Below are 25965 nucleotides of genomic sequence, written 5' to 3' on the forward strand. Positions count from 1 at the left end.
AGAGCCTGGTCCTTTCAGAGCTTCCGTTTGTGTACAGCAGCCGTGTGCAAACAGAAAAACTCAGCCATGCCTTTGTGGTTGTCACTGGCGTGCATGTCATTATTTATGAGACTCTCTAGGTCTCAGAGGCCAATTAGAAGTTCCTGGGGGCGGGGGAGTAGCCTTGGCAGTGGGCTTTTTCAGCTATTTGTGACTAAATGAGTCACCCCCAGACGGTGGGGGCGGACAGCTGTGGGCCCCGCATGCAGGGAGTCTTGACCCTTCCCCCGGGGATCCGCTGATTGCGGGTGCTCTCTGTGCGACAGGAGTACATCCGACGGCAGCTGGAGGAGGAGCAGCGTCATCTGGAACTGCTCCAGCAGCAGCTGCTCCAGGAGCAGGCCATGCTACTGGTAACGCCCCGCGCGGCCCCGCCCCGTGGCTAGGGCACCCCGGGCTGGGCAGGGCCCTGCCGGCCCCCGGGCCCCTGTGGCCAGTGCTGCAGGGCTGGCCAGCTCTCACTGGCACGGCCTCTGGGCTCCCACTGCTGTTGGGCACACCTAGAGGCGGCTTTTCGTCCCCTCTTTCCCGTGGCTGAGTCCCCTGTCTCATTCAGTAGATAGACAAGGTTTTGCACAGCACACCTGGCATTTGGTGAACAAGCTAGGATGCTGAGAGTGGAAGGTTCAAGGCTCATGCCTTAGGGACTTTTACCTAGACTCTTGCAAGTGTCTTTTGAAGCCACCGAAACCAGCATCTCCGGGGGAGGGGTTTCTCTCTACCTGTCCAGTGACCTTATGCTTAGTGGCACGCGGCCAGATTTTCCTGCAGGTAACCCACCATTCTGCATCCTGGCTGTTTTGCTTTGTCATGAAGCCAGCGTCAGCGCACGCTGTCCTGGGGAGAAGTGGAGCCGGGGCGAGGCAGCCGCCCCAGGGCCCTGCACTGAGTGTCCCCTCTCCCCCCAAGGAGTGCCGCTGGCGGGAGCTGGAGGAGCACCGGCAGGCAGAGCGGCTCCAGAGGCAGCTGCAGCAAGAACAAGCCTATCTCCTGTCTCTACAGCACGATCCCCGGAGGCCGCCCCCGCCGCCAGACAGGAGCAAGGCCGGCCTGCACGAGCCCAAGGCCCAGCATGAGCCCGCTGACCGGGCCCGCGAGGTATGGCGCCCCTCATCCTGTGCCCTCCCCAGGGGGTGGTGGGCGGTCAGGGGCCGGGAGGGGCCCCTTCTCTGCTTGGTGTTGTCTTGAGAGGACCCAAGCGCCTCTTTGACGGTTCCCAGCCACCTGAACACTGACCTCGACGGGAGACAGGAGGTCGTGTGGCAGCATCCTTCTGTCCCTGTACACGGGGGGAGGGTGGTCTGCTCAGCTGTTTTCCCAGAGCTGCCAAGTGGATGAAGTGTCCCTGGGCCCGACTCACTGGATTTTCGGTGATAAGGGTTTATTTTCTGAATTGGGGCATGTGGGCTCCCAGGCCCTCTGGCAGGGATGTGGCAGAGCAAGACGGTTGCTAGGATATGAGCAGGGTGGACCGGGCGGCCGTAGGGTATGGATGCTGGCCCGTGGGGGGAATCCTCCAACTAGGCCCTCATGTGGAACCTTCTAGAAGCAAATGTCCTGCTTGTTTGGCAGTGCCTTGATTTTTGGTGGAATGAAACATGCTAGATTCCTGGTGATATTCAGTGGGTTTAGTTGGTCGCAAGAGATTAATTTCCTTTCGTGGCTTATCTTCACATGCACTCCTAGCATCCAGCTGGTGGAGGGAGGTCTTAAAGGATACCTCTCTCACTTTTGATCTTCGTGAAGATTTCTTGAGTCTGCCTCAGATCGCTGTCCTGTGCTATCTGCCTCCGTCTCTTTTCTTGTGGTTGAAGAAAACAGAAGGCTTCTCCTTAGGATCCTTCCACTTTCAGGCTGTCTCCAGTGTCTCTACTTTATTTTTTTTTTTTTCTCCTACTAACCCTGAGTTCTGTCTCCTGATTCTCTGACGCAGGTGGAAGATAGATTTAGGAAAACTAACCACAGCTCCCCCGAAGCCCAGTCTAAGCAGACGGGCCGCGTATTGGAACCTCCAGTGCCTTCCAGATCAGAGTCTTTTTCCAGTGGCAACTCCGAGTCTGTGCACCCTGCCCTGCAGAGACCCGCCGAGCCACAGGTAGAGTGGCCCGTGGGCTGTGTGGGTCAAGGAGATGCTCACAGAGGCTCGACAAGCCACCAGCCTGCTCGGACGGCTCAGTTTGGTTTGTTTAGAAAGAGAAGACTTTAGCAGAGTGAGTTAAGACTAAAGAGAACCTGGCCTCAGCGGGTATGGAAGGCCAGGGTTCTCTTCCACACGGTGGTGGTGGTTCTTACTAAGAGCATCTAGATTCGGTGATTTCTTCTTTCTGCCTAACTTTCCATCTTCACTGACTCAGATGTTCAGAAAGCAGTGCCTCCTTGCTGAATGCAAAGACTTTTCTGTTTAGGTTATAGAAAGTTACTGTTGTAAGTATGCAAAGGGAGACCTTGTCTCAACCTGGGGAGTTCCATGAGTGGGAGGCCCTGAAAAATTTTTTTTTTAATTTTTATATAAACATACATATTTTTGGAGCAGGAAAGGGGAAGGAGACTTTTATCAGATTCTCAAAAGGTTCAACAGCCAAAAATGTCTACAACCCAAGTGGGTTGGGTGTGGGTTTCCCTGACGTAGGTCAGGGTAGAGGTCACTGGGTCGGCCCTAGCATTCGGCCCTGCCCGGCTTTGGGTGGAGTGGACCTCCACACTGTCTGGAGGATAAAGCAGACAGCAGAGACAACCTGGGTTGGAGATCTCAGAGCTCCTTAAGACGCTGGTCCCCACTCTCACTGAAGATAGCTGGCCTTCAGGCATTTCGCTCCCTGCAGCCGTGCAGTCCAGAGTACTGGACACTGAGTCCTTGAGGCTGCATTTACCTGTCAGCTGCTGTTGGCCTGGGTTGGGGGATAGTTGGAGGTAGCAGATGAGGACTGGAACACACTTTACAGTAAATACCCTTGATTTGGAGCGGTTTTACAGGGAAAAGAAGACCTGGGGTGAAGCTCAGTGGGGTCAGTGTTGGGAGGCTGGTGTTTATGAGACGAGCTGTGTCCTGATTCACAGAAAAACTGACCCAGAAGCCAGCGGGCAGCTCCAGAAAGTGAGGAGTGGAAACAGAGAGGGCTTTAGAGGAAAGCAGGACGGATGACGGGGGAAGGAGGCTGGGGAGAACAGGTTTGCTGAAGGTTAAACGTCCCCTAAATGCAGACTCTTTATGTGGCCACTCCCAGTGTAGAGAAAAGGAGCTCCTGCATTGTGCAGACTGCTTTTTATACTGATGACTAATTAACGTAGTGCCTGGAAATAGGCTCTATTTTCCCTTTTCTGTCTAAAGTGGCTTTTAGCCAAAACCTGCACTTACAAAAACATGATTTGGGGAAAACCTTTTTTCAAGTAGGACTTCATTTTAAAACCTATTTTTTATTACACTTACAGATGATGCTTTTAGTTACATGCTTTCCCCCTGAAAATCTTAAATATTTTGGAAGTCTGGGATTATACTAATAATGGAACTTGCATGACTCTCACCTAGAAATCACGAACTTGGAAGTATTTCTGGATCTTACACCTGGCAACGTTGAATCAGTCCTGATTGAATATTTCCAGTTCTCATCAAATATGATGAAATAGCTAGAATTAAGCAAATCTTAATACTGGACCATTATTTTAACACAAAAAGTGTAGTCTTAAGAAAATACAGATTGTTTGAGAGATGGCTTCTCCAGTTTAAAAGTGACCAGATGGTTTCAGTTGCCAAGGCACTGTCTTATTTCTTCCGGTGTCAAGTAGACGGAATACCCCCTCAGCAGTCCATTTAGGGAACTCTACTGCTGACTATTTCTAAAGAAATTGAAGTCCCCCCCCTTTTTTTTCCTGACTAGTAGAAAGACATGTAAAGTTCTCAGGGGATTGAAGTGTTTCAAGTTGTGGGAGAAGAAAGAAGGAAAATGGTTGGTGTATTTGACAATCTGGCTGAGTTTAAGTTAAACTCGTACAGTCTATCAAAACACGCGGGGTTGGTCTTTGCACAGTGAACATGTGACTCTGTTGTTACTTGCCCTGCCAGGCCATGGGAGGATGGGCAGATGGGGTGCACATGTGGCGATGTCCCTCCTGTGGTCTCCCCACTCTCTGCCTGTCCAGCTGCTTTGACGCAGAAATGCATGCCTCATGTTGTCCATCAGACAAGAACGCTGTTTTTTTTTTTTTTTTCTTCACATTTACCACTCTCTGTAATGTTTGTCTGGGTACTAAGAGTTTTCCTTATAAATGTACATTTGTCCTTTTCTGCATATTATGTTGCCCAGACCAGCTTGTGCGCGACGCCTGCCGCCCCCCTCACCCTCCTCGCCCCCGCCAAAGCATAGCTGTTGTCTGCTTGGCTGACCTAGTCCCAAGCCGCCCTGTGTGGGTCCCCCACCGCCCTGGCGCTCTCTCTGGATTTGATATTTACCAGAAAAGCGTTTTCTGCAGAACGCATTGAATGTGTTGTGTTTTGTTTTCTCGGAAGGTACAGTGGTCCCACCTGGCATCTCTCAAGAACAATGTTTCCCCTGTCTCGAGATCCCATTCCTTCAGTGACCCTTCTCCTCCCAAATTTGCACACCACCATCTTCGCTCTCAGGACCCCTGCCCACCTTCCCGCAGTGAGGTGCTCAGTCAGAGTTCTGACTCTAAGGCGGAGGTGCCCGACCCAGCCCAGAAGGCTTGGTCTAGATCAGACAGTGACGAGGTGCCTCCAAGGGTAAGGAGCAGAAAGACAGACGTGTGCTGCTTTTTCCTTTTCCTTATTTCCTTATTTATTTTTTAATTACTGATTTTAGTGAAGGGTGTGGTGATGTCACCAGAATTAATGGGTAATGCAATAGCAGAGGAACTGCTCGCAGTGGGGAGAAAATTCCGTAGTGAGGCAGTCACGTTCAGCCCTCAGCCAGTTAGCTCTTTCTTCATTGGTGTCTCTAACTCTGTACTGAAATGCAAGATACCAAAATAATTTAATAAGAGTACATCTACAAAGAGTATGCATCTAGAACAGACAGGATCAAAATATATTTTACCAGCTGTCTTGTCAAGTTTATACAGAAGTTATAAATGACTGCACTGCTAAGTAATATCAAAAATTTCAGAAAAGATCTCATAAGGGAAAAAATGAACATGTTTCCCAAAGCAGACTTTTTTTTTTAATTGAGGGATTTTGGCGTTTGTTTGGGTTTTCTTTTTTTTTTTTTTTCTTTCATTTTTAATGTTTCTGAAATTTGGGGTTTGGTTGTTAATGTTGAAATTCCACAAAAAGTCACATTTTAATTTTTTTTTCCCCTCCACTCGGAACTTGCTTCCTCTGAATATTTTCTTGCTTCCAACATCTTTTGTTTCTTGCCCATCCATTTGTAAGCCATTGTTTGGTTTCTTTGAGCTTATTTCCCTGATTCTCACATTATCTCAGCAAAATGCTTTTGTACGTCCCCTGCCACCACGCTTCATGCCAGCACCATTCAGACGTGACAGGGGCTTAGAAAGGCGGGCCTGGTGCCTCTGCCCACGTTTCCTCTTTCTGTCGAGTCACTAGAGGGCAGAGAGGCTTGGCGGGCGGGGGTAGGAGTGTGATAAAAGAGTGGTGAGCTAGGACGACCTTAGAGGGGGTTGGTAGGAAAGCCTTTGTTTTCTCATTTTTCCAGTAGTTTAATCGCTGTATTTGGTACCCAAAGGTTCCTGTGAGAACAACGTCACGGTCCCCCGTCCTATCCCGCCGGGATTCACCACTGCAGGGCAGTGGGCAGCAGAATAACCAAGCTGGTCAGAGAAACTCCACCAGGTGAGTGACGAGCCAAGCTCAGGGCAGGTCTGCCGCACCGTGTCCTGCCGTCTTTTTTTTTTTTTGGTAATTGGAGGATGATTGCTTTACAATGTTGTGTTGGTTTCTGCCGTACAAAAATGTGAATTAGCTTTAAGTATACAGATATCCCCTCCCTCTTGAGCCTTGCATAACATTTTTTGTGCTCTTAAACATGGAAGTTCTGGGGCAAATAGATGATCCTTTTATAAAGAAAATGCCATTAAGTCCGTTCACGTGAGTAATGTCAAATTGATCTGTAGGGGAAAGAGGTGAAATCTGACCATATATTGTGGCAGTTTTAAGATGCAAAACCCCTGCCTCTGGGAGTTTTAAGTGGGAAGACCAGCAGGGAAGGGTGGTTTCTAAGGGCGCTGTGACCCGAGAGGGTTTGTTATCCAAACGATGTTGGGGGTCCCTGGGAGTGGCATATAAATTACACACAAGCCACGAGAGAGAGACAGTGGTCGACTTCGAGTTGGTGGTAAGCTTGTGGATTAACCACAGGATGTTTTCAGTTTCTAGAGCTGTTCTGTAGAGTAGCTGTTAGCCACATGGGTGTTGGTAGTAGTTTAGTTACTAAGTCCTGTCCAAGTCTTTGCGACCCCGTGGACTGTAGCCCACCAGTCTCCTCTGTCCATGGGATTTTCCAGGCAAGAATACTGGAGTGGGTTGCTTTTGCCACATGAGGCTGCTTAAATTTGGAGCTTATTAACATTACATACAATTAAAACTTCATTTCTTGAGCTGCACTGGTCACATTTGAAGGGTTCCATTACCTCATGTAGTTGGTGGCGACCATGTTCTCCAGCTCAGCAACTCACAAGAGGTTGTGTGAAGGGTTTTGTACCCTGATCATCACTGAGCCTCCAAACTTGGTGTCACAGGATAACCCGAGGCAGTGGAATGGGTAACAACCCAGGAGCTTGCTTCATGGAGAACTTTCTCAGCTGTCAGCAGTCAGGGTGGGCTGCAGGGGCCTCTTGTGCCTGAGTCCATGTGTTAATTCTTAACCTAGAAAGCCGGTGCTGTGGGGTGTCCGATGCACGGGTATGCCACAGCCCATGTGCTGGTCACGCTTCCAGCCCCGATCACCGAAAAATCAATTCTTGACAGCAGCAGGTACTGGAAATAGTATGATTTTGTGTGTAATCACATGGGTGGAATTTTTCATAATAAGAAACTGAGTTTGTAGCTGAGACAAAATAGTGACACTTGTAGATGGAATAGTAGCGTTTCCTCTTCATGCCCAAAGAAGATTCGGGGTCCACTAATGGTTGGATGGGCTTTCCTGGTGGCTAAGTGATGAAGAATCAGCCTGCCAGTGCAGGAGATATGGGTTTGATCCCTGGGTTGCAAAGATCTCCTGGAGGAGATAATGGCAACCCACTCCAGTATTTTTGCCTGGGAAATCTCATGGGCAGAGGAGCATGGCAGGCTGCAATCCAGGGGTCACAAAAAGAGTCAGACATGACTTAACAACTGAACAACAACGGTAGAATGTCTTTCACATTTTCGGTGTGTTCAGCTACCTGAGGTAAAACCACTGGATAACACTGCTGTCACTTCTGGTGATTTTCATGTTACATCTGTTTGTGGGCTGATGTCCTCATTACTGCTGCATCTCAGTGACAACACGGTGCTTGGTCTGACACTGTGTCTCGGGACAAAGCCTGAGTGGTTCTCTTGTCTTTTTCTCCAACAGCAGCATCGAGCCGAGGCTGCTCTGGGAGAGAGTGGAGAAGCTGGCGCCCAGGCCGGGCAGTGGCAGCTCCTCGGGGTCCAGCAACTCAGGGTCCCAGCCCGGCTCCCACCCGGGGTCTCAGAGTGGCTCTGGGGAGCGCTTCAGAGTGAGATGTAGGCTGTCTTTCCTTTCTTCTCCCTCTCCATGCTCACCACACGGGGTGACCCTTGAACACCCAGGGTTTAGGGACACCCCGCACCCCCACCCCACCCAGCAGTTGAAAATCCTCTTCCATAGTCAGCCCTCCATCCCCTAGTTCCTTTGCATCCATAGTTACACCACCCAGGTCCAACCCTCTGGGGGTCCGGCAGTACTGAATTATTGACTTGTTGAAAAAGCTCCACGCATGAGTGGACCTTCAGAATTCCACCGCATGTTGTTTAAGAGTTGACTGTGGAAATCCTTGTCAGTCATGGAAAAGACCTGGAGTTTTTCACAGCTGCATATTACCATACAATGTTTTGGTGTAGGTTTGCTAGTGACACAAATAGTCATCATAATTTTAACAGTAAAGAGTTAAGTTTTGAGAGTTTACACTTGTTGAACATCTTCTCACTTAATCCTTATAGCAACCCCCAGGAGATGGATATATATAGTGTCTCCATTGTGTACGTTCAAATAACTGTACTTTAGTGAGTTTCCCTGACTCCTCCAAGGTGTTCAGCTAAATGTCCAAACTGAGCTTTGAACCCACTCTTCTCAGCATAAATTCCATCAGTGTTGTCATCGATATTGGTTATCCTCACCTACTCTTAATAATAGGTTAGCGGAAATTCCCTCGGTATCATTGATGTAATGTAACAAGTTGTGAACACGTATTAGTGCAGTATGACAGTCAAGGGTTCTCAGGAAGGGTCAGAAACCCGGGGTTCAGACCTGTGTGTGGAGGGAGCCCTTACCGTGAGCATGGCTGACAAGCGGGCAGGACCAACAGGAGGTGATCATGGCCAGGTGGGCTGGGCGGCCTCGTGGGCCACCCTCCGATGTTCACGTGTCTCTTTCTCATCTCTGAACCTCACAGCATCATCCAAATCTGAAGGCTCGCCATCTCAGCGCCTTGAAAACGCAGCAAAAAAGCCTGAAGATAAAAAGGAAGTGTTTAGACCTCTCAAGCCTGCTGTAAGAATTGCACAAAATCCATTTTACTCATTTCAAGCTTGAGCGAGAGCTTTCTTTTAAAGCCGTGTCATTGCGAAGGCTGCAGGCCTCCCTGTGGGGCCTTGCACATTTGAGGGGTTATAAGGAAAGCTGTAAACCTCAGACACACTTGTGCTCTGCGCCCCACTGCCCGCCCAGTCATTTAAAACAATATAAAAGAAAAGCCTTCTATCTCTTTGTTTGGCATCAACCTTTACATGTTCTTGGTGAGTGGGCATCTAAAACACTGGCTTTAAGAAGAAATTTCTCCCCTCGCCTTCTTAAACTCCCTGGGGTTTACATCCTGCCTCTGGCCCGTGGGGCAGCAGGGTGGCTGTTCTGTCTCTCTCGTCCTCGATGCGGCAGCTGCCCTGTCACTGGGCACACTGGGGGTCTGAGGCTTCCGGGGTTTTGCCTTTTGCTTGCACTGATTTCTGTGCCCCCTCCCACTTCTCTCCTCTCTGCTCCCTGTGCTGTGCGTTCCCTCTCACCGATGGCTTCTCTGGCTCAACGGACCCCCGCCGACTGCAGGGTGAAGTGGTAAGCCCCGTCTAAACAGCTCAGCACCTGAGCACATTCTGACTGCCATTAAACTCGGCCTGTGTTCCACCTGCATGCCTCTTCCTTCCTCAACTTGCTCTTTTCTCAAACTAAAAAGCCCTAAACTTTTGCTTCATCTTTCTTAACACCCCAAATTCGCCTTGTGTGCTTATTATTAAATACAGCTTAAAAAAAAAAAACTCACTGTAACAAAAAACCACAGCTGTACTCATGAAGTTGCAAGCAGGAGGCCAGGTCAGTCCTTGCTTTCTTGTCTCAGAGGCTCAGGTGCAAAGCAAAGAAGCAGGTTCTTAACTGGCGAGAAGAGACTCTGCCAGAAGGAAGTGGGGCCACGTAGCCTGACTTCTAAAAAGAATTTTAAATGGACAGGTACATATTTCGAGCTTCCATATGAAGATGTAGAGTAGAGATAACAATCAAGCTGGAAAGTTGTATTTGGATAATTGATAATTGATTGACTCTAAAAAATCTTCACATAGAACAGTAAAGAGGGCTGATGCGCTTGTGAGTAACCCCAGGCAGCTTTCCCTCCTGCGTGCATGGTCCTGGCGGTGGTAGGGAAGCCTGCCCAGCCACACACGCTGGGCATTTTCTTACCTAACACGTCAGGAACTTTGTTCAGGAACGTGGCAAGTGGTTGACAGTCTGTGAAGCCAGACGTGAGGCATACACTGTACTCACTTCACTGTCTTTGACTTTTCTGCAAGTTGGACATTTTTCAAAATAAAAGTTGGGGTTAAAAACCTCCCTAAATAAATAGTTTAAATCACCCCTCTTTAACTAGAATCTTCTTGCTTTTTGGAACATCTCCTTAAAAGAAGACTTTGCCACAGGGCCAAATATCAACAAACTACCAAGATCTATCTTGCACACATTTGTTGATTTAGAATTTTCTGTCTAGCAGAGAGGAAGCAGCAAGTGGTGTAGTTATGCCAGAATGCAGCATACATTTTTTTTGAATGTTTTATTTTGGTTATATATATATAAAATGTAGAACTTGAAACAAAAAAATAGAATTTGATAGTTAGAAAAATATTCTCAGCTCATCATAAACAGACGGCCATCAGGTTTAAACTGTGGGTGCAGCATCTGTGATTTCTAAAAAAAATCCTTTCTGTTTCTTCCAGCTTTTTGACTTTTCTTGGTCTTTCCTATCAAAAGCGTTAAGAGCGCTGCTTCATGATACCAGTAGACTCCCTACAAGACAGTTTTTCAAAACCGAATGGCTGTCTGATGGAGGGTTGGGACGAGGCGCCGGCCGCCGCGCTGCGCCTCCCCCGCCCCCTGACGCTCCTCTGTGCCCCGCGCTAGGACCTGACGGCGCTGGCCAAAGAGCTGCGGGCCGTGGAGGACGTGCGGCCGCCGCACAAGGTGACGGACTACTCCTCCTCCAGCGAGGAGTCGGGGACGACGGACGAGGAGGACGACGACGCGGAGCAGGAAGGGGCCGAGGAGCCCACGTCTGGCCCGGAGGACCCCAGAGCCGCGTCAGTCCCGCTGAGCGTTAGGGAGGATGAGTGTCCCCGTGGGCTTCCCAGGGGGCTCAGTGGTAAAGGACCCGCCTGCCCAGGGCAGGAGATGCGGCTTCGATCCCTGGGTCGGAAAGATCCTCGGAGAAGGAAATGGCGATCCACTCCAGTACAGTCCATGCGGTCGCAGAGAGTCAGACACGACTGAGCACGCACTCACGAGTGTCCCCCCCACCGGGCCTTCTTTCCGGCTGGGACAAGGTTTCCAGCCCTGTCCTCTGACCCTGTGAAGTCGAATGTGTCCCTGTGTGGAGCGAGCCTGCCTGTCCCCCCTTCTTTTGGTTGTGTGTGTGCATGTCAGTGCCTCTCTCTAGGACTCCTGGTTTCTCATTTTCTCTGTTTAATTTGAGGCTGTGACAAAAGGGAAATTTCAGTTCCTTTTCCTTGGGGAAACTTTATACCTATAGCCTTAGGTCCCTGAGAAGGTGGAAAACGTAACCAGTGTATCTTTGGCTTGGGAGTCATGGCCCCTCACGTCTGGATTGTGTCTCAACAGATCATCTCTGAACTTGAGCAACGGTGAAACGGAGTCCGTGAAAACCATGGTTGTCCATGACGACGTGGAGAGTGAACCAGCCCTGACCCCATCCAAAGAGGGCACGCTGATCGTCCGCCAGGTACCCATGCGCTCCGCGCGGTTAGAGGCCAAGCTGCTCCTGTGGTCATTAACCCACTTGCTCATCCACTCACTCATGCTGTTTCTGCATCGTCATCTGTTCTCACGTTAACCAGGCCTGGAGGGCAGCGGGGCTGGGGTGTGGGAGGCAGGCGTGTGCCGCACACCCCCGGGGCGGCCGGCAGCGTCCCCCAATCCTGCCCTCCTCGCATGTTGTGTGGCAGCTCCCCTCCCAGCCCCATGCGAGCCCCGCAGCCTGTGTCTGAAGCAGGGCAGCTGGGAGGTGTGCATGGAGCTCTCGGCTCCGCGAGGCTGTGGGGCTGAGGTGGGACCGGCTGGGGCAGGCAGGAGCCACCCAGGAGCCAAGAGCCTCCTGGAGCCAAAGGGGTTAGGGGGGCGGTCTCTGTTCTGTGCTCGGGTGTAGTCTCTTCCTACGTGGAATATTTAACCTGTGACCCCTGAGATGTGCTCCTTCCGGGCTACCAAGTTTTACAACTGCCCGTTCACTTCTTAGCTTAGAGGGAAGGAAAGTGATGCTCTCCTCGTGTAAGCAGAGCAGGGCTCCTGTCTAGAACTGCAGGCCTCTCCCTGACTGTGTTTCATGCTCTGGCACTACATTTGGATGGAAGGCGGGAAGTGGCCCAGGAAAGATGAGAGTTCAGCGAAGTTTCAGTGCGCTTTTTAAGGCTTTAGAGAGATTTGGAAAGAAAGGAGACAAGGCCAGTAGTTTGGTGATATCAGCTCCCGTGGCAGATAAACTAGCGTGGCGTGGGTTCTGCCGTGGCTTCTGCTGGCTCAGCCGAGGCTCTTGGCGAGGAGGTGGGAGCAGACCCAGCTGGTGCCCTCCAGTCTTGCCTTGATGACTCGGCAGAGCCTGCGGAGCCACCCAGCACCGCAGCAGGCAGGGTCAGTAGGGTCTTCGGCATTGTCAGCGGTGCTGAGCGAGACCAGTGTGCCTTTTTCTCTGCAGAGTGCAGTTGACCAAAAGCGCGCCAGCCATCATGAGAGCAATGGCTTTGCGGGTCGCATTCACCTCTTGCCAGATCTCTTACAGCAAAGCCATTCCTCCTCCACTTCCTCCACCTCCTCTTCCCCATCCTCCAGCCAGCCGACACCCACCATGTCCCCACAGACACCCCAGGACAAGCTCACTACTAATGAGGTATGTCTCGCACCACAGCTGGCTGCTCTCCCAGGGTTAGACCAGCACCGCTTAGGAGCTAGTTTGCAGAGACCTCCCCACGCCCTGCCCTCACCTCCCCTCCCCGCCCGCCTTCTTCGGTCACCTCCCCTTTTCTCCCATCCCCCCACCCCCCCACCCCCACCCCCAGTAACATGTTCAGGTCTGTATACAGACCCCTTAACCCTAGAGCGATTGCCCTCCAGACTTGCCAGTTCACCGTTTGCTTTTCCCTAGATAAGTAGTTGCATGGCTTTTCTGATTCAGTTCATTTTTCAAAAAAAGTCTAAATAAAACAATTGTTGTGTTCTCAGATCCTTTATGTATTTGGCATGAAATTCTGGTAGTCTTTTGTGGAATCTGCCCTTTTCATTCTTTATATCCAGTAAATAAAACACAGAAACATTTGGTTGAGCAGATTTGGCCTTATCAGGACAAATGTGTCGCTCTGTACAGGAAATTCCCTCAAAAAGGGCTGGATTTTTTTTTTTTTTTCTGAGAGGTATTATTGGTTGGTTACTCTTATTTATTTTTGCCAACCTTGTTGAAAGGGTTTCTGTCCTTGAAATTTACAATCACTCATAGTTTAAGAGGCCAGATACTTTTGGGGGGAAACCTAGAAAATTAAGATGTTAAACAAGAAGGGCAGAGAACTGAGTGTGCTTTTAATTTCAGCTTTTGAATGGGAAATCCTGTGTGCTTGTTGGAAGACATGGCTGTGGTCTCAGTCTGGGTGCTGGTTGGGTGATTCTTTCTCCTAGGGAGACAGTCATGGCCCCAAGTGCAGTGACAGTTCACCATGGGCCCCATCCCTAGTCACACAACTGACCGTCTTCATGGGAGGTGTGGCTTAAATGCCTTTGTTGAAGGTTGCAGTAGCATGTGGCTTCAGCTGATCTTGTCAATGTAAGCATTGAGCTGCTGGCCTGCCCATCTGCTCCTGTTTTCGTTCTCTTATTAGAATAATCCTCTCCCCTTGAGGACCCAGGGGAAATCAGTGGCTTCTAAGGCAGGCTCAGCATCAGACTGATTGCCACTGGGTGGATGGGCCCCAGCTGTAGACCCGGGGATGGGGGGTAGTGCTCAGGGGCAAAGTCTGCCAGGAGACAGCTGTGCCAGGTGGGAAGTGGGGAGCTCAGGGGGGGTTGAGGGGGTTGGCTGCAAGACTCATGATTCAGCTGCCCTGGGGAGTGAAATGGTTACAGGACAAACGAAGTGGTCAGACATGTCTTTCTCTCCACTTATATACCCCACCTACAATTACATTCCTTCTTACGTTTAAACTTGGCTCCATTTTGCTCTAATGTACAGTATGTACAATAACCCTTAACTCACTAAACTGGCAAGTTTATATTTCTGTTTGTTTTTAATTGTCATTACATTTCCACTTAACAATTTGTTTCACTTTCTTTGTGTTTTCTTTTTTTTTTGTCTTAAGCTACATTATTAACCAAAACACTCTTCCTAAAAGAGCAAAAGAATATGCCTTGGCACCTTTCACTAATGAGCCCCGCTGTTTGATACGGAGTTGATGATACACCTAAAACGATGGTGGCCGAAGCTTCTGTAGTTTCTGGCAAGAGGCTCACTTTAAAATAAGTGATATAAGACTTAAGATTTGTCGGTATTCCAACATACATTCATTGGACTTTTGGGGGGCAGGAGAACAAACTCAAAAACGGATGAATTGAGGTCAACACATTTCCAACTTTCTTTAGGAGTTTTCATTATGATTATTTATTAAAAACCCGAGGAGCTTGTGAAGTATAGATGTTGCTGGTAGCTTGCGCGTTCTGTCTTACCGGAACGATGTTTCTGGAAAGAGGGGTTGCTCTCTTTGGCTCCTGGTTAAATAGCCTGTATTAGGGGTTGTGGGGTTCACACAAAGAGGTGCCTGCAGAGCATTTGGTGGGGGAAGAAGCAAGGGGATCAGTCTTCTGTATTGGGAAGCAGAGCAGTGCAGCAGTGGGTTGAAGTATTTTGTGTTTGTTCTTTTACTGTCATTGTATTAATACGACTGAAATTTACATTGCAGACTCAGTCCGCTAGTAACACACTCCAGAAACACAAATCTTCCTCCTCCTTTACACCTTTTATAGACCCCAGATTACTACAGATTTCTCCATCTAGCGGGACAACAGTGACTTCTGTGGGTAAGTAATACAGCAGCAAGCAAGCAGCCACCGGCAGGGTACTTCTCACTCTGTTTGGTTTGATGAGCATGTGTAGTGGTGGTTGGCAGGCTCAGGCCTCAGGCCAGATGCACACCCCACTGGCACTTTTTGCAGTGAGCACCATAGTCGATTTTTCATGTCCATTTCTTACGAGTTTCTATTCCTCGGCAAAGAGCGGGTCTCAACATGAATCTTTCATGGACGCATATTGGGGAAGGGAGCAGGCCGAGCCCCCATGGAGACAGAAGTAATTCCAGTGTCATATGTTTCAGTGGGGTTTTCCTGTGATGGAATGAGACCTGAGGCCATGAGGCAAGATCCTACGCGGAAGGGCTCAGTGGTCAATGTCAATCCCACCAACACTCGGCCCCAGAGCGACACCCCAGAGATTCGCAAATACAAGAAGAGGTTTAACTCCGAGATCCTGTGCGCCGCCTTGTGGGGTAGGTGTCTCTGGGCCATTCGAACGCTTCTGTTTTTATTCTCAAGGGTGGACCGGTCATTTGGAGAAGTACAGCTTGGGGTGTCTCGGGGGTTTGGGGAGCGTTGTTCGTGGGTGAGGTGGAAGACTCTTGACATCCCTTGAGCACGTTGTCCCATGGAATCCTGCAGGCACACAGACTTGCCCTTGTTTCAGCCATCATGTACTGGACAGAGTGACTGATCTTCATCACTTTGTATAAAAAAGGAGAAAAAGATGAGAAAGGCATTTGATTTGGCCCATATTTATAGGGAGAATGAAGAAATCTGTCAAATTGCTTTTCTTTAAATGTTTCAGTTTAACAGTCTTTCCTGACTCTTTGTGACTTAAGATGGCATCTAAGTGAAGCTTTGGGGGGGTTTTGTTGTGTTTTTGTTGCTGTTTTTGATGTGGACCTTTTTGGAAAATGTATTCTTTACTTGGCGGAAAATTGCTTTAGAATACTGTGTTGCTTTCTGCCATACAACAGTGAAAATCAATCATTATTATACATATGTCCCCTCTCTCTGGAACCTCCCTCTCCACCCCCCAGTACCCCACTACTCCCACCCATTCCCACCTCTCTAGGTCATCAGAGAGCACCAAGTTTGAGCTCCCTGTGCTATACAGCAGTTTCTCACTAGCCGTCTATTTTACACGTACCTGGTGAAAGTGTTAGTTGTTCAGCCATGTCTGACTGTTTGTGACTCTGTGGATTGTAGCCCCCCGGGTCCCTTTGTCCACGGGATTTCCCAGGCAAGAATACTGGAATGAGTTGCCATTTCCTTCTCCAGGGGATCTTCCGAACCTAGGGATCGAACCCATGTCTCCAACCTGTGGCTCCCGCGTTGTAGACAGATTCTTTACCCCTCAGCCACTGGGGGAAGCCAGAGCAGGTGTGGGAAAATGGGGAGGGAGACGGGACACGGCTGGGGAGAAGGAGCTGGGGTGTGCCCGATATATACTGCTTCTAAGAAAAGAGGGACCGAGGACCAAATGCAGCTGTTTGTTTCTTAAAGATGATGAAGGATGGTCTTTAAGAAAACCTGAAACTGAGTGATAGATGCCGGGTTGATCACAATCTGTTAGGGACTAAGGGGGCTGTGTATGGCTCGTTCTAGATTTCCCGAGCAAAGACAGATGTTGAAGGAAGCAGGTGGGGATCATGACATTGGACAAAGGTTTGTCTGTCTGGTTGTTTGATAGTATAGATAAGATGGAGAGTCTGTGGTACCCAGGAGATGGTGGTCTCGGATGTTCTGGGGCTACTGAGGAAAACCCTGAAGCTGGAGGATCAGGAATGAAGCGAGCTCACTGCCCCCTTAGATCCTTTTTATATTAATGTGTAAACGAATATTCCACCCTCTCCCCTCCATGGTGATTTGTTGCAGTTTGGGTACTTTAAGCTCTGACTATCCTTAGCTTTGGAGAAAAAAGTGGCAACCCACTCTAGTATTATTGCCTAAAGAATTTCATGGACAGACGAGCTTGGCGGCCTATTATTCCATGGGGTCCCAAAGAGTCAGACATGACTGAGTGACTGAGCACACACATCCTAAGCATCTCTGTTTGTGGGTGACTTGAGGAAACCACTCTTATCCTGAGAGGTGGCGCTGTTTGCTCCATACAAGGCCATCTGCCACGCACAGTGTAAAATTGTGGTCTTTCTGTGTCCTTGACGTAGGGGTGAACTTGTTGGTGGGTACCGAGAGTGGCCTGATGCTGCTGGACAGAAGTGGCCAAGGGAAGGTGTATCCTCTGATCAACAGAAGGCGATTTCAGCAGATGGATGTCCTGGAAGGCTTGAACGTCTTAGTGACGATATCTGGTAAGTGTGGGTTTGGGAGAGCAGGCCACCAGCACTGTTTAAAAGTGCGGTGCTTCCCCACTTGGAGCTTGAGTGAGCTCGTTTTCCAAAGTGATGGCTCAAAAATAGAACCATAGCATGATTTTACAATAATGTGATAGGAAAGCGTATTCAGACGGGACCCACTCTGTGCACTTGCGACCGGGTGGGGCTCCTCTGAGCTGTCCTGGAGCCCGCTCCTGTGCTTCCTGCTCCACGTCTCCATCCCACCCCACCGCCCGCCTGCCCGCCTGCCCGCCTGCTCCATCCCCACCTCGCCACCACGCCCGCAGCCTGTCCTGGTCAGGGTGTGGGTTTGTGTCCACTTCTTCCCACAGGACTCTTGGATGCAAAAAGAACTGTTCTTTGCCATGGCCAGTAAAACCATGGTTTTGGGGTTTTTTCCCATATCTGTCAGCACTTGCTCTAAGTTTCTTTTTAGGAGGAGCATTTTTCTTGGTATAAATTATGTATGTTGATTGTAGAAAGTAAGAAATACTGCAGAAGAGCAAAGAGGAGGAATAAATCGTAAAATCAGTTCATCCAAAGAACTGTTAACTTCACTTTTTGACTTCCAGTCTTGTAAGCATATACATACTGAAAATAAAAATATAGTATAATATAATATATAAAAATAGTCATGCAACCTGTTGAGGGGACACTACGATGCCCGTATACTGACGAGATGGTTTGACCAGATGTGTGATGCACTGTTGTCCATACAGTCGGCGTCTACTCACGCTTGGCACCCCCTGTCCTGAAGTTGAGCTGCGTCCCTGCCATTCTCGTTTGTCCAAACCTGTAGGTTGTTTTTCCGTGTTCCTTCCTGATAGCCATTCTGTGCGGCTACAAAATGTTTCTCTGCATGGATGACACTAAAGTTTATTTTCTTCTGTTGTAACTTCCGTTTATTCCTTTTCTCCCCTCTCCTGTAAACATTTTCATAAGTATCTTTGTAACTCACTTAACCATTCAGCATGTGAATCCATGTTGCCTGGATCATAACGTCCTAATCTGCATTTTTGCTGGGGTTAAAGAGTATGCAGGAATGTAAGACCTGTCTCCTCATTACCCACAGTGATTTTGATTTAATTGTCGACTAACTCAAACTTGTTGTATTTATTTATATGTAACAGATTTCTTGCAATAATTTTTAGTTTTCAAATAGATTTTTGGTTTTAAGTAAGATCTCTGTTGAAATGCAAAAATTTCACCATCCGTCTCCTACTTAAATGAGGAAACAACCATTTAAGACTTGAGTGCTGATGGAAAATAGGTTTTCGAATTGGAGGAAAATAAATCTGCAGCTGAAAATGGTTAAAACTTCATTTTGTGATCCAGTGAGCAAGGTGATTTGTGTGGATCAGTAATCAACTGATACCATTTTGGGGGGCCACTTTTTTTGTATTTTTTATAGCTTTCATTGGTTTTCAAAATCATAAAAGCAATAACACGTCAATTGTAGGAAACTTCAAAAACAAGGGAAAAAAAGCTTAGGAAAAAGAAAATAAAATGTAATCACTATCTGAGAGAGAGAGTTCTTGTTAACTTTTTAATATATTTCCTTCTCATTTCTATAAGTGTATCTCACAGTGTGGGAATAAAACACTGTACGTAAAACAATGTTGTCTTCCCACATTCAGAAATTCTTCAAAACTTACGATTGTGTTGAAGTATAAGACATAATACAGCAAGTGCACAGGCCCTGGAAGAGTCACAGTTAGCCATCGGGTAGCCCCCAGCTCCTCTACCCACCCACGGCACTCCTGCATTGCTTCCATCATTGCCCACCACCCTGCACCCCCACCACGCATGCACGCGCGCGCACACACACACACACACCCACCCCCCGCCCCCCCCCCCACACCCCCACCCACCTGAGGAAGTGCTGTCCTGACTTTGAACACCTTAGTATATACTAGGTATGGTTTGATGTCTGTTTTTTTGCCTTCATTGAACTGAACTCAAATAAATGGCAAAAATATTTCTTTTGTGTCTCACTTTTTTTCTAGAGCAATTTTATGTTTACGGAGAAAGTGACCAGAAAGTATAGACAGTCTTACGTTGGCCCCCTCCAGTTTCCCCTCTTCTCTGACATTTGTTGCAGTGGCTGGACCAGTATTAATGCATTATTAGCTGAAATCCACAGTTTAGGTTCTCTCTGTGTGTGTGTCCTCTGGGTTGAACACATGCATAATTTTATCTGTCATACAGACAAGTTGCATCACCCTAAAAATCCTCTGTGCTCCATCCCTTCCTCGAAGCCCATGGGTAACACCTGACCTTTTTTTGCTCTCTATCACCTTTTCCAGAATGTCCTAGGTGGGCTCATGCAGTGTGTAGCCTTTTTGGACAGCTGAGAGCTAGTACTTTGTTATGGATCAGTGTGATGACTTCTTTTGTCTGTTCTGGGTGCTTTTGCTCAATACTTCGGCTAGGTTTGCTGCTGTTCAGGCGCTAAGTTATGTCCGACTCTCTGCAACCCCATGGACTGCAGCATGCTGGGCTTCCCTGTCCTTCACTATCTCCCGGAGTGTGCTCAAAATGAAATTACTTAGCATTGCATACACGCGTGTCCATTGAGTCGGCGAGGATATCTAACCATTTCATCCTCTGCTGCCCCCTTCTTTTGCCTTGAGTCTTTCCCAGCATCAGGGTCTTTTCTAGTGAGGGAACTCTTTGCATCAGGTGGCCAAAGTATTGGAGTTTCAGCATCAGACCTTCCAGTGAATATTCAAGGTTGATTTCCTTTAGGGTTGATTTCCTTTAGATTTGACTTGTTTGATCTTCTTGCTTGCTAGGTTCTCTCTCTTCTAATTGACATATAGGAGTGCTTCACATGTTCTGGGTAGGAGTCTTCTGTTAGCTCTCTGTGTTGCGTCCATTAGTTTATGGCTTGCCTTTTGCTGGACTGAAGTCCCCAAGTTGGGTGATCTGTGAAACCCTTTTGTGCTCTTAAATGGGAAACCATAGTTACTCCAGAAGATTTTAAGAATCAGATGACCTAATAGCTTGAATTGAGTTTCTAGTGAAACTGATACAAAACGATTCCCTTGCGGTGGGGGAAGGGGATGGTATTTATTGTTTATTGCAGTTTATTTTGATTACTGTTTGTTAACAAAGATACCTAATTTTGAATATGCATGTAAAGTACTGATTATTTTTTTGCTAGGCAAAAAGGATAAGTTACGTGTCTACTATTTGTCCTGGTTAAGAAATAAAATACTTCACAACGACCCAGAGGTTGAGAAGAAGCAGGGCTGGACGACAGTAGGGGACCTGGAAGGCTGTGTGCATTATAAAGTTGGTAAGTCCGCCACGGCTGCAAGGGCTCTGCTTTTCAGAGGTTCAGTTTATCTTTTGTTTAAAATTTATGTGTTTCTGAAGCTTAAGTTTCTTTAGTGAGAAACCTGTCTCTGATACTCCCAGCTCATTGTCTCTGATACTCCTAGCTCATTTGAAGCACCTTCTAATCCTGAGGTCCGCAGGGCTCCGTTTGACTCATAATCAGGTTCACTTCAGCCGTCCCCAACTTCCATCACCCTGACTTTGGACAGTCCACATTCTTCTCTGTAAGATGGGGTTCAGAGGAACCTCGTTAAGAAAGCATTGCCTGAAGAACGCCAGGCCCCTTGGATTCTTCCTTGGTCCTGCAAGCTGATTCTCACTCGAAGCACTGTGGGTCCTTGGCAGTCACTGATGGAATGTTTGAGAGTTTACCTAAAGAATTTTGGCCTGTCGGTTTGAATAAAATGCACTGTGCACAGCTACTGTGTTCGTCACTGAGGAGGGAATCTTGCTGGCCAGGCAGCATTTTGTGGCAACTTTTTTGTTCATTTCTCTGCAACATTCATGCTTCTCATAAGATTTTACAAGAAAAAAACCAAAATACATTTTTTGTGTGTGTTGGGGAAAAAAAAATCAAAATACTGGCTCAATTAACATTGGAAATTAAGGAGGAACGATGGTGCTTAGCCCAATTACAGTTTTATGAGTGAGATGATGTGTTTAATTGCATTTGAAATGGAAAGTTGAGAGGATGAGCAACTGGTTTCTCTGTATATTTAAGACTGAGGATGTGAGGGGCCTATTGGATGTTGATTTCCACTTCTGTGTTTTCTGTTCTTCTGGGTCAGCGCTTCTGCTCTCAGGGATATTCCAGTCCTTGGTGGTGTCATCTTGTTGCTGTAATCTGTTCACAGCCCTCAGCTCACTGGTTACTAATGAGTGTGAGTGCCACCCTGCTATTAGAGAGATTGAGTGACCCTGCAGGTGCAGGATTGGTGCAGGTTTGGGGCTTAGGATTTTCTGTGTTGTGGTCTCCTGTAACATTTTTCCTTGTTGAGAGTGGCAGCTGGAATCATCTAAGGCTGAATGTGATGAACTGGCTCATAACAGCTGAAATGTCCCTGCACAGATGATCCCACAGGGGAGCGAGGGCAGATGTGCTAGACTGAGCTGGACTTTTCCCCAGGACAGAATGTTCCCCCTCACTCAGGCCCGTCGTTCGTATCGGATGAATCTCAAGCATTCATTTGTCATGTTTAGACTTCCGTTGTTCAGTCGCTCAGTCGTGTCCAGCTATTGGCAGCACCGTGGACTGCAGCATGCCGGGCTTTCCTGGCCTTCACCAGCTCCCGGAATTTGCTCCAACTCATGCCTGTTGTGTTGGTGATGCCGTCCAGCCTCTGCTGCCACCTTCTCCTGCATTCCATCATTCCCAGCATCAGTGTCTTTCCCAGTGAGTCAGCTCTTTGCATCAGGTAGTCAAAGTATTATTCAGTTGACCCAGACGTGTGCTGTGTAGTATGGTTGCCATCAAGAGCAGGGAAGGTGGGAGTGGGCATTTAAATTTATTTGTGAATTAATTAACGTGAAGTAAACTTTAAAGTTTTGATCCTCAGTGACACTAGTGCATTCCAAGTGTCCAGCAGCCCCATGTAACGTAAAACCTTTCCACCGTCACGGAAAACTCTGTCCCGTCAGCACTGGATGGCCTCTTAGAATCGTCTGTATCATCATAGTCCTATGATTCATTTGAACAGTGACAACACGTGGAATTTAACAAGGAGAGCTATCAAGTCAACAAGCTGAGTCTCACGGTCAAAGTCAGGATCAAGTAGTTGCTGTGGTTTAGAGCGGCTGTGCAGACACTGGGGTCTACACTAGCCAATAAGTCAGGTGTGGCCAGGGCTATCTGGGTATCTGCTCTTAGCGGACATGCTGGCTGTCAGAGAACTGAGACAGATGTGTAAGGAAGGCCTTCATATATAAGTATAAAGTTACAGAGCGAGTTTCTTTACTTTTGGTACAGGATGTACAATCCTACCAATTACTACTGTCTCTATAGCTGGAAGTGCTGTAAAGTGATACTTGGTCTTATATACAGAAACAGAATTCAGATTCAGTTGATGAGTATTTTGTCGTAGTTTTTCCATCTGCAAGCTCCATGTGGGACTCGGGAAAGCCCACGTGGAAGATCTGACCTCTGGCTGATATTCAGGAGCCTCTTGGCTGATAAATCTCATCATTATCCTTTGGAATTAATGCTGAGTCCTCCGGACAACAGGGTGGAAAGGTCGACGCTGTCCTTAATTATTAAATACTAAGAACGGCAGGAGCAGCACTGGAATTGTTCGTTGATAATAACCAGGGTATGGAGTGGAGTCCAGCACAACATTGAGGAGGATGGGGACAGCCTGACCGTACATTCAGGAACCTGGAAAGTGAAGCAATGCCTGACCTCTCAGCATTGTTCTCTCACGGGTTTGGATGGGTTGACAGGGAAGGGCATGTGTGCAGAGTTTGCAGAAGGCCGCAGAAGGGACTGAGAGGTCCACCGTGATACTGACGTGCTCTTCTTACTCTTTCAGTAAAATACGAAAGGATCAAATTTCTGGTTATTGCTTTGAAGAGCTCTGTGGAAGTCTACGCATGGGCACCCAAGCCATATCACAAATTCATGGCCTTTAAGGTAATAACGTTAAGTGCACTTAAAAATAGTATCAGCCATGCACAGTGTGACCAAGAGCCAGGGAATAAGTCAGCTGATCATTTATTTAAAACTACGCTGTTATGTTAGAAGGGGGACAACAAGCCAAGGAATCAAAATTGAAATATATGTATATGTCTATGATACCATGGGCTTCCCTGGTAGCTCAGCTGAAAGAATCCTCCTACAGTGCAGGAGACCCCGGTTCAATTCCTGGGTTGGGAAAATGTCCTGGAGAAGGGATAGGCTACCCACTTCAGTATTCTGGCCTGAAGAATTCCATGGACTATATATATAGTCCATGGGGTCACAAAGAGTTGGACATGACTGAGTGACTTTCACTTGCAATTTTTTATCAGCAGTAGTCAGCTTCCAGGTATATCTGTTCAACAGAGGACTAATTAAGAGTGAAGTTACAGAAATTCTTAATGACATACTGATATATATTATATATTAAATAGACTATTAAAAATATGTATAGTATACTATTTTTTGTTTCAAGAAAAATACTGTAGAAAATAATTGGCAGTTATTTTGTGGGTGTTTTTAAAATGTTTTTGTAATTCTAGACGCACTAGATACAAATTTTATATATTTTTTAGTTAAAAATGATATTACTATGACACTAGATATTATAAATCACTTAATAAACATTTCTGATATTAGACACAAAACTTTAAGCATTACCCCTGGGCCTATTTTAGTGCAGGGTAAGAAATTAAGAATTTTTTTTTTTAATGATTGTTTACTTATTTTTTAAAATAGTTTTGACATATTAAGGGTAGGCCTCCATTATCTGGAAAATTGACATATTTAGATAGCTTATTATTTGATTCTCCAGTAAAGCAAGATAAGTGGGGTTATCATATTTGCTTTAAAATAAAGCTACATATTACTGACTACAAGCGATTGATTGTAAAGTTACAATTGTCTTTTGAGATCTGATCTTAATCACCTTCATGGACCAAGTACTGTACTCATTGTTTTATAAATAAATAGTTTATTCGGAGCTGTCTCATGAGCTATAGGTATTGACGTTACAGGCCACCCAGGCTGTTACAGTACATGGTAGCCTCTCATTACCACTGGTAAACGAGTTGGAGAGTTAGAGTGGAAGTTTGGGTAGCTCTGTAGACTGTGATGACCACGCTGATAAAATTCTCCACGTGTGTCTCTCGCACTGCTCCTCTTTCTCCATCGTCTGCATTGGAGTAGTTGCTGCTAACAGATAAAATAAAGACTCACCGTGGGGAGTAGTTTCGCTTATGGTTTTGGCCAGGGTGGTTCGGTCATTGACTGACTGAGTGCCTGGGTCTGGCTTCTCCAGTCGGAACCGTCAGACGTAAGTTCTGCTCATCTCACTGCTGCTGCTCGCCTGCTTCTTTGCAGTCGTTTGGCGAGCTGGTGCACAAGCCGTTGCTGGTGGATCTCACTGTTGAGGAAGGCCAGAGGCTGAAGGTGATCTATGGATCCTGTGCTGGATTCCATGCTGTTGATGTGGACTCAGGATCGGTCTATGACATTTACCTACCAACACACGTAAGAAAGAACCCACACTCTATGGTTGGTTGACTGGCTTCATTTTGTTTTGACTTTTCTCTTTGCTCTGCTCAGTGCACTAACACGGGCAGGGTCTCCTCGCTTCCCCTTTGCAGTGGGGGTGAGTATTTCAGTGATGTGCCCTCTTCAGTAGCTTCTCTGCTCCTGTCTCTGAAGCCCTCCCGAGATCGGCCTAGCCCTGCTTTCACTAACACGGGATGGGAGGGGGCACCTGCTGGCAGGTCAGGACAGCCATGGGGTGAGACTGCTTAGAGGAATGTAATGTATTAAATGGAGCCCAGAGTCCAAGTATATTCCAGGGGCCTCAGGAGATGTGCATTAATAGTTATAGGGCGTATCAGAGGTAGACTTTCAGATATATCTGACATCCCGTGGGTTCCCCACAGTGTTTCCAGTTGCTGCATTTACCACCAGGAAGCTGAGCCAGTGCCTTTGCACAAGACACGCTTATTAAGCCTGTGTGCAGGAATAGAGGTGGCCGCTGATGTGCCTCCCTGTGCTTTGTCCCCCTTCTCCAGATCCAGTGTAGCATCAAACCCCACGCGATCATCATCCTCCCCAACACGGACGGCATGGAGCTCCTAGTGTGCTATGAAGATGAAGGGGTTTACGTGAACACGTACGGGAGGATCACCAAGGATGTGGTTCTGCAGTGGGGAGAGATGCCGACGTCTGTAGGTACGTGTCCCCGAGTGGAAGCGGTCGTGTTTGTTAAAGTAGGGCCTTTCCTGCGGATGTGTGTGTTTCAGATACATGGTGTTACATGGTGTTCAGACCGTTTGACCATTTAACAGAGTGGTTGGCAGTAGGAGGTAGGAAAGGTGGATTGTAGACTGTGATGCGTCATAGTCTTATGTTAGGACAAAATCTTAATAGTTTTTTTTTTTTAATCAATTTATTTATTTTGTTATTCAGTCGCTAAGTTATGTCCAGCTCATGGCAGCCACATGGACTGCAGCACGCCAGGCATCCCTGTCCTTTACGGTCTCCTGGAGCTTGCTCAAACTCATGTCCATTGAGCCAGTGATGCCATCCAACCATCTCATCCTCTGTTGCCCCCTTTCTCCTCCAGCCCTCAATCTTTCCCAGCAGCAGGGTCTTTTCTAATGAGTTGGCTCTTCCCATCTTTTTTTCTAAAAATAAATGTATTTATTTTCTTTTTGGCTGTGCTAGGTCTTTGTTGGAGAAGGCAATGGCACCCCACTCCAGTACTCTTGCCTGGCAAATCCCATGGACGGAGAAGCCTGGAAGGTTGCAGTCCATGGGGTCGCTAGGAGTCGGACACGACTGAGCGACTTCACGT

At 47.5% G+C, this 25965-nt stretch overlaps 1 protein-coding gene across 50 annotated transcripts in view; it reads left to right on the forward strand.

Annotated features, from left to right (window-relative positions):
• The window catches only part of MAP4K4 (mitogen-activated protein kinase kinase kinase kinase 4), a 152256-nt gene that overhangs the window by 119887 nt on the left and 6404 nt on the right, over positions 1-25965 (forward strand). Inside the window, exons 14-31 of one of the 50 annotated variants that reach the window (XM_040267706.1) lie at positions 306-392; positions 949-1137; positions 1973-2134; positions 4544-4777; positions 5739-5845; positions 7569-7720; positions 8629-8726; positions 9276-9284; positions 10617-10792; positions 11331-11451; positions 12421-12612; positions 14666-14783; positions 15077-15247; positions 16949-17092; positions 20283-20417; positions 22984-23084; positions 24492-24665; positions 25181-25340. In XM_040267706.1, the coding sequence (XP_040123640.1) occupies positions 306-392; positions 949-1137; positions 1973-2134; positions 4544-4777; positions 5739-5845; positions 7569-7720; positions 8629-8726; positions 9276-9284; positions 10617-10792; positions 11331-11451; positions 12421-12612; positions 14666-14783; positions 15077-15247; positions 16949-17092; positions 20283-20417; positions 22984-23084; positions 24492-24665; positions 25181-25340 (2530 nt within the window). The remainder of the gene's footprint in view (positions 1-305; positions 393-948; positions 1138-1972; positions 2135-4543; positions 4778-5738; positions 5846-7568; positions 7721-8628; positions 8727-9275; positions 9285-10616; positions 10793-11330; positions 11452-12420; positions 12613-14665; positions 14784-15076; positions 15248-16948; positions 17093-20282; positions 20418-22983; positions 23085-24491; positions 24666-25180; positions 25341-25965) is intronic. The other 49 variants (XM_040267709.1, XM_040267707.1, XM_040267711.1 and 46 more) reach the window with 49 other exon arrangements.

Source organism: Oryx dammah, unplaced genomic scaffold, assembly GCF_014754425.2.
Source record: "Oryx dammah isolate SB20612 unplaced genomic scaffold, SCBI_Odam_1.1 HiC_scaffold_25, whole genome shotgun sequence".
Taxonomy (NCBI): domain Eukaryota; kingdom Metazoa; phylum Chordata; class Mammalia; order Artiodactyla; family Bovidae; genus Oryx; species Oryx dammah.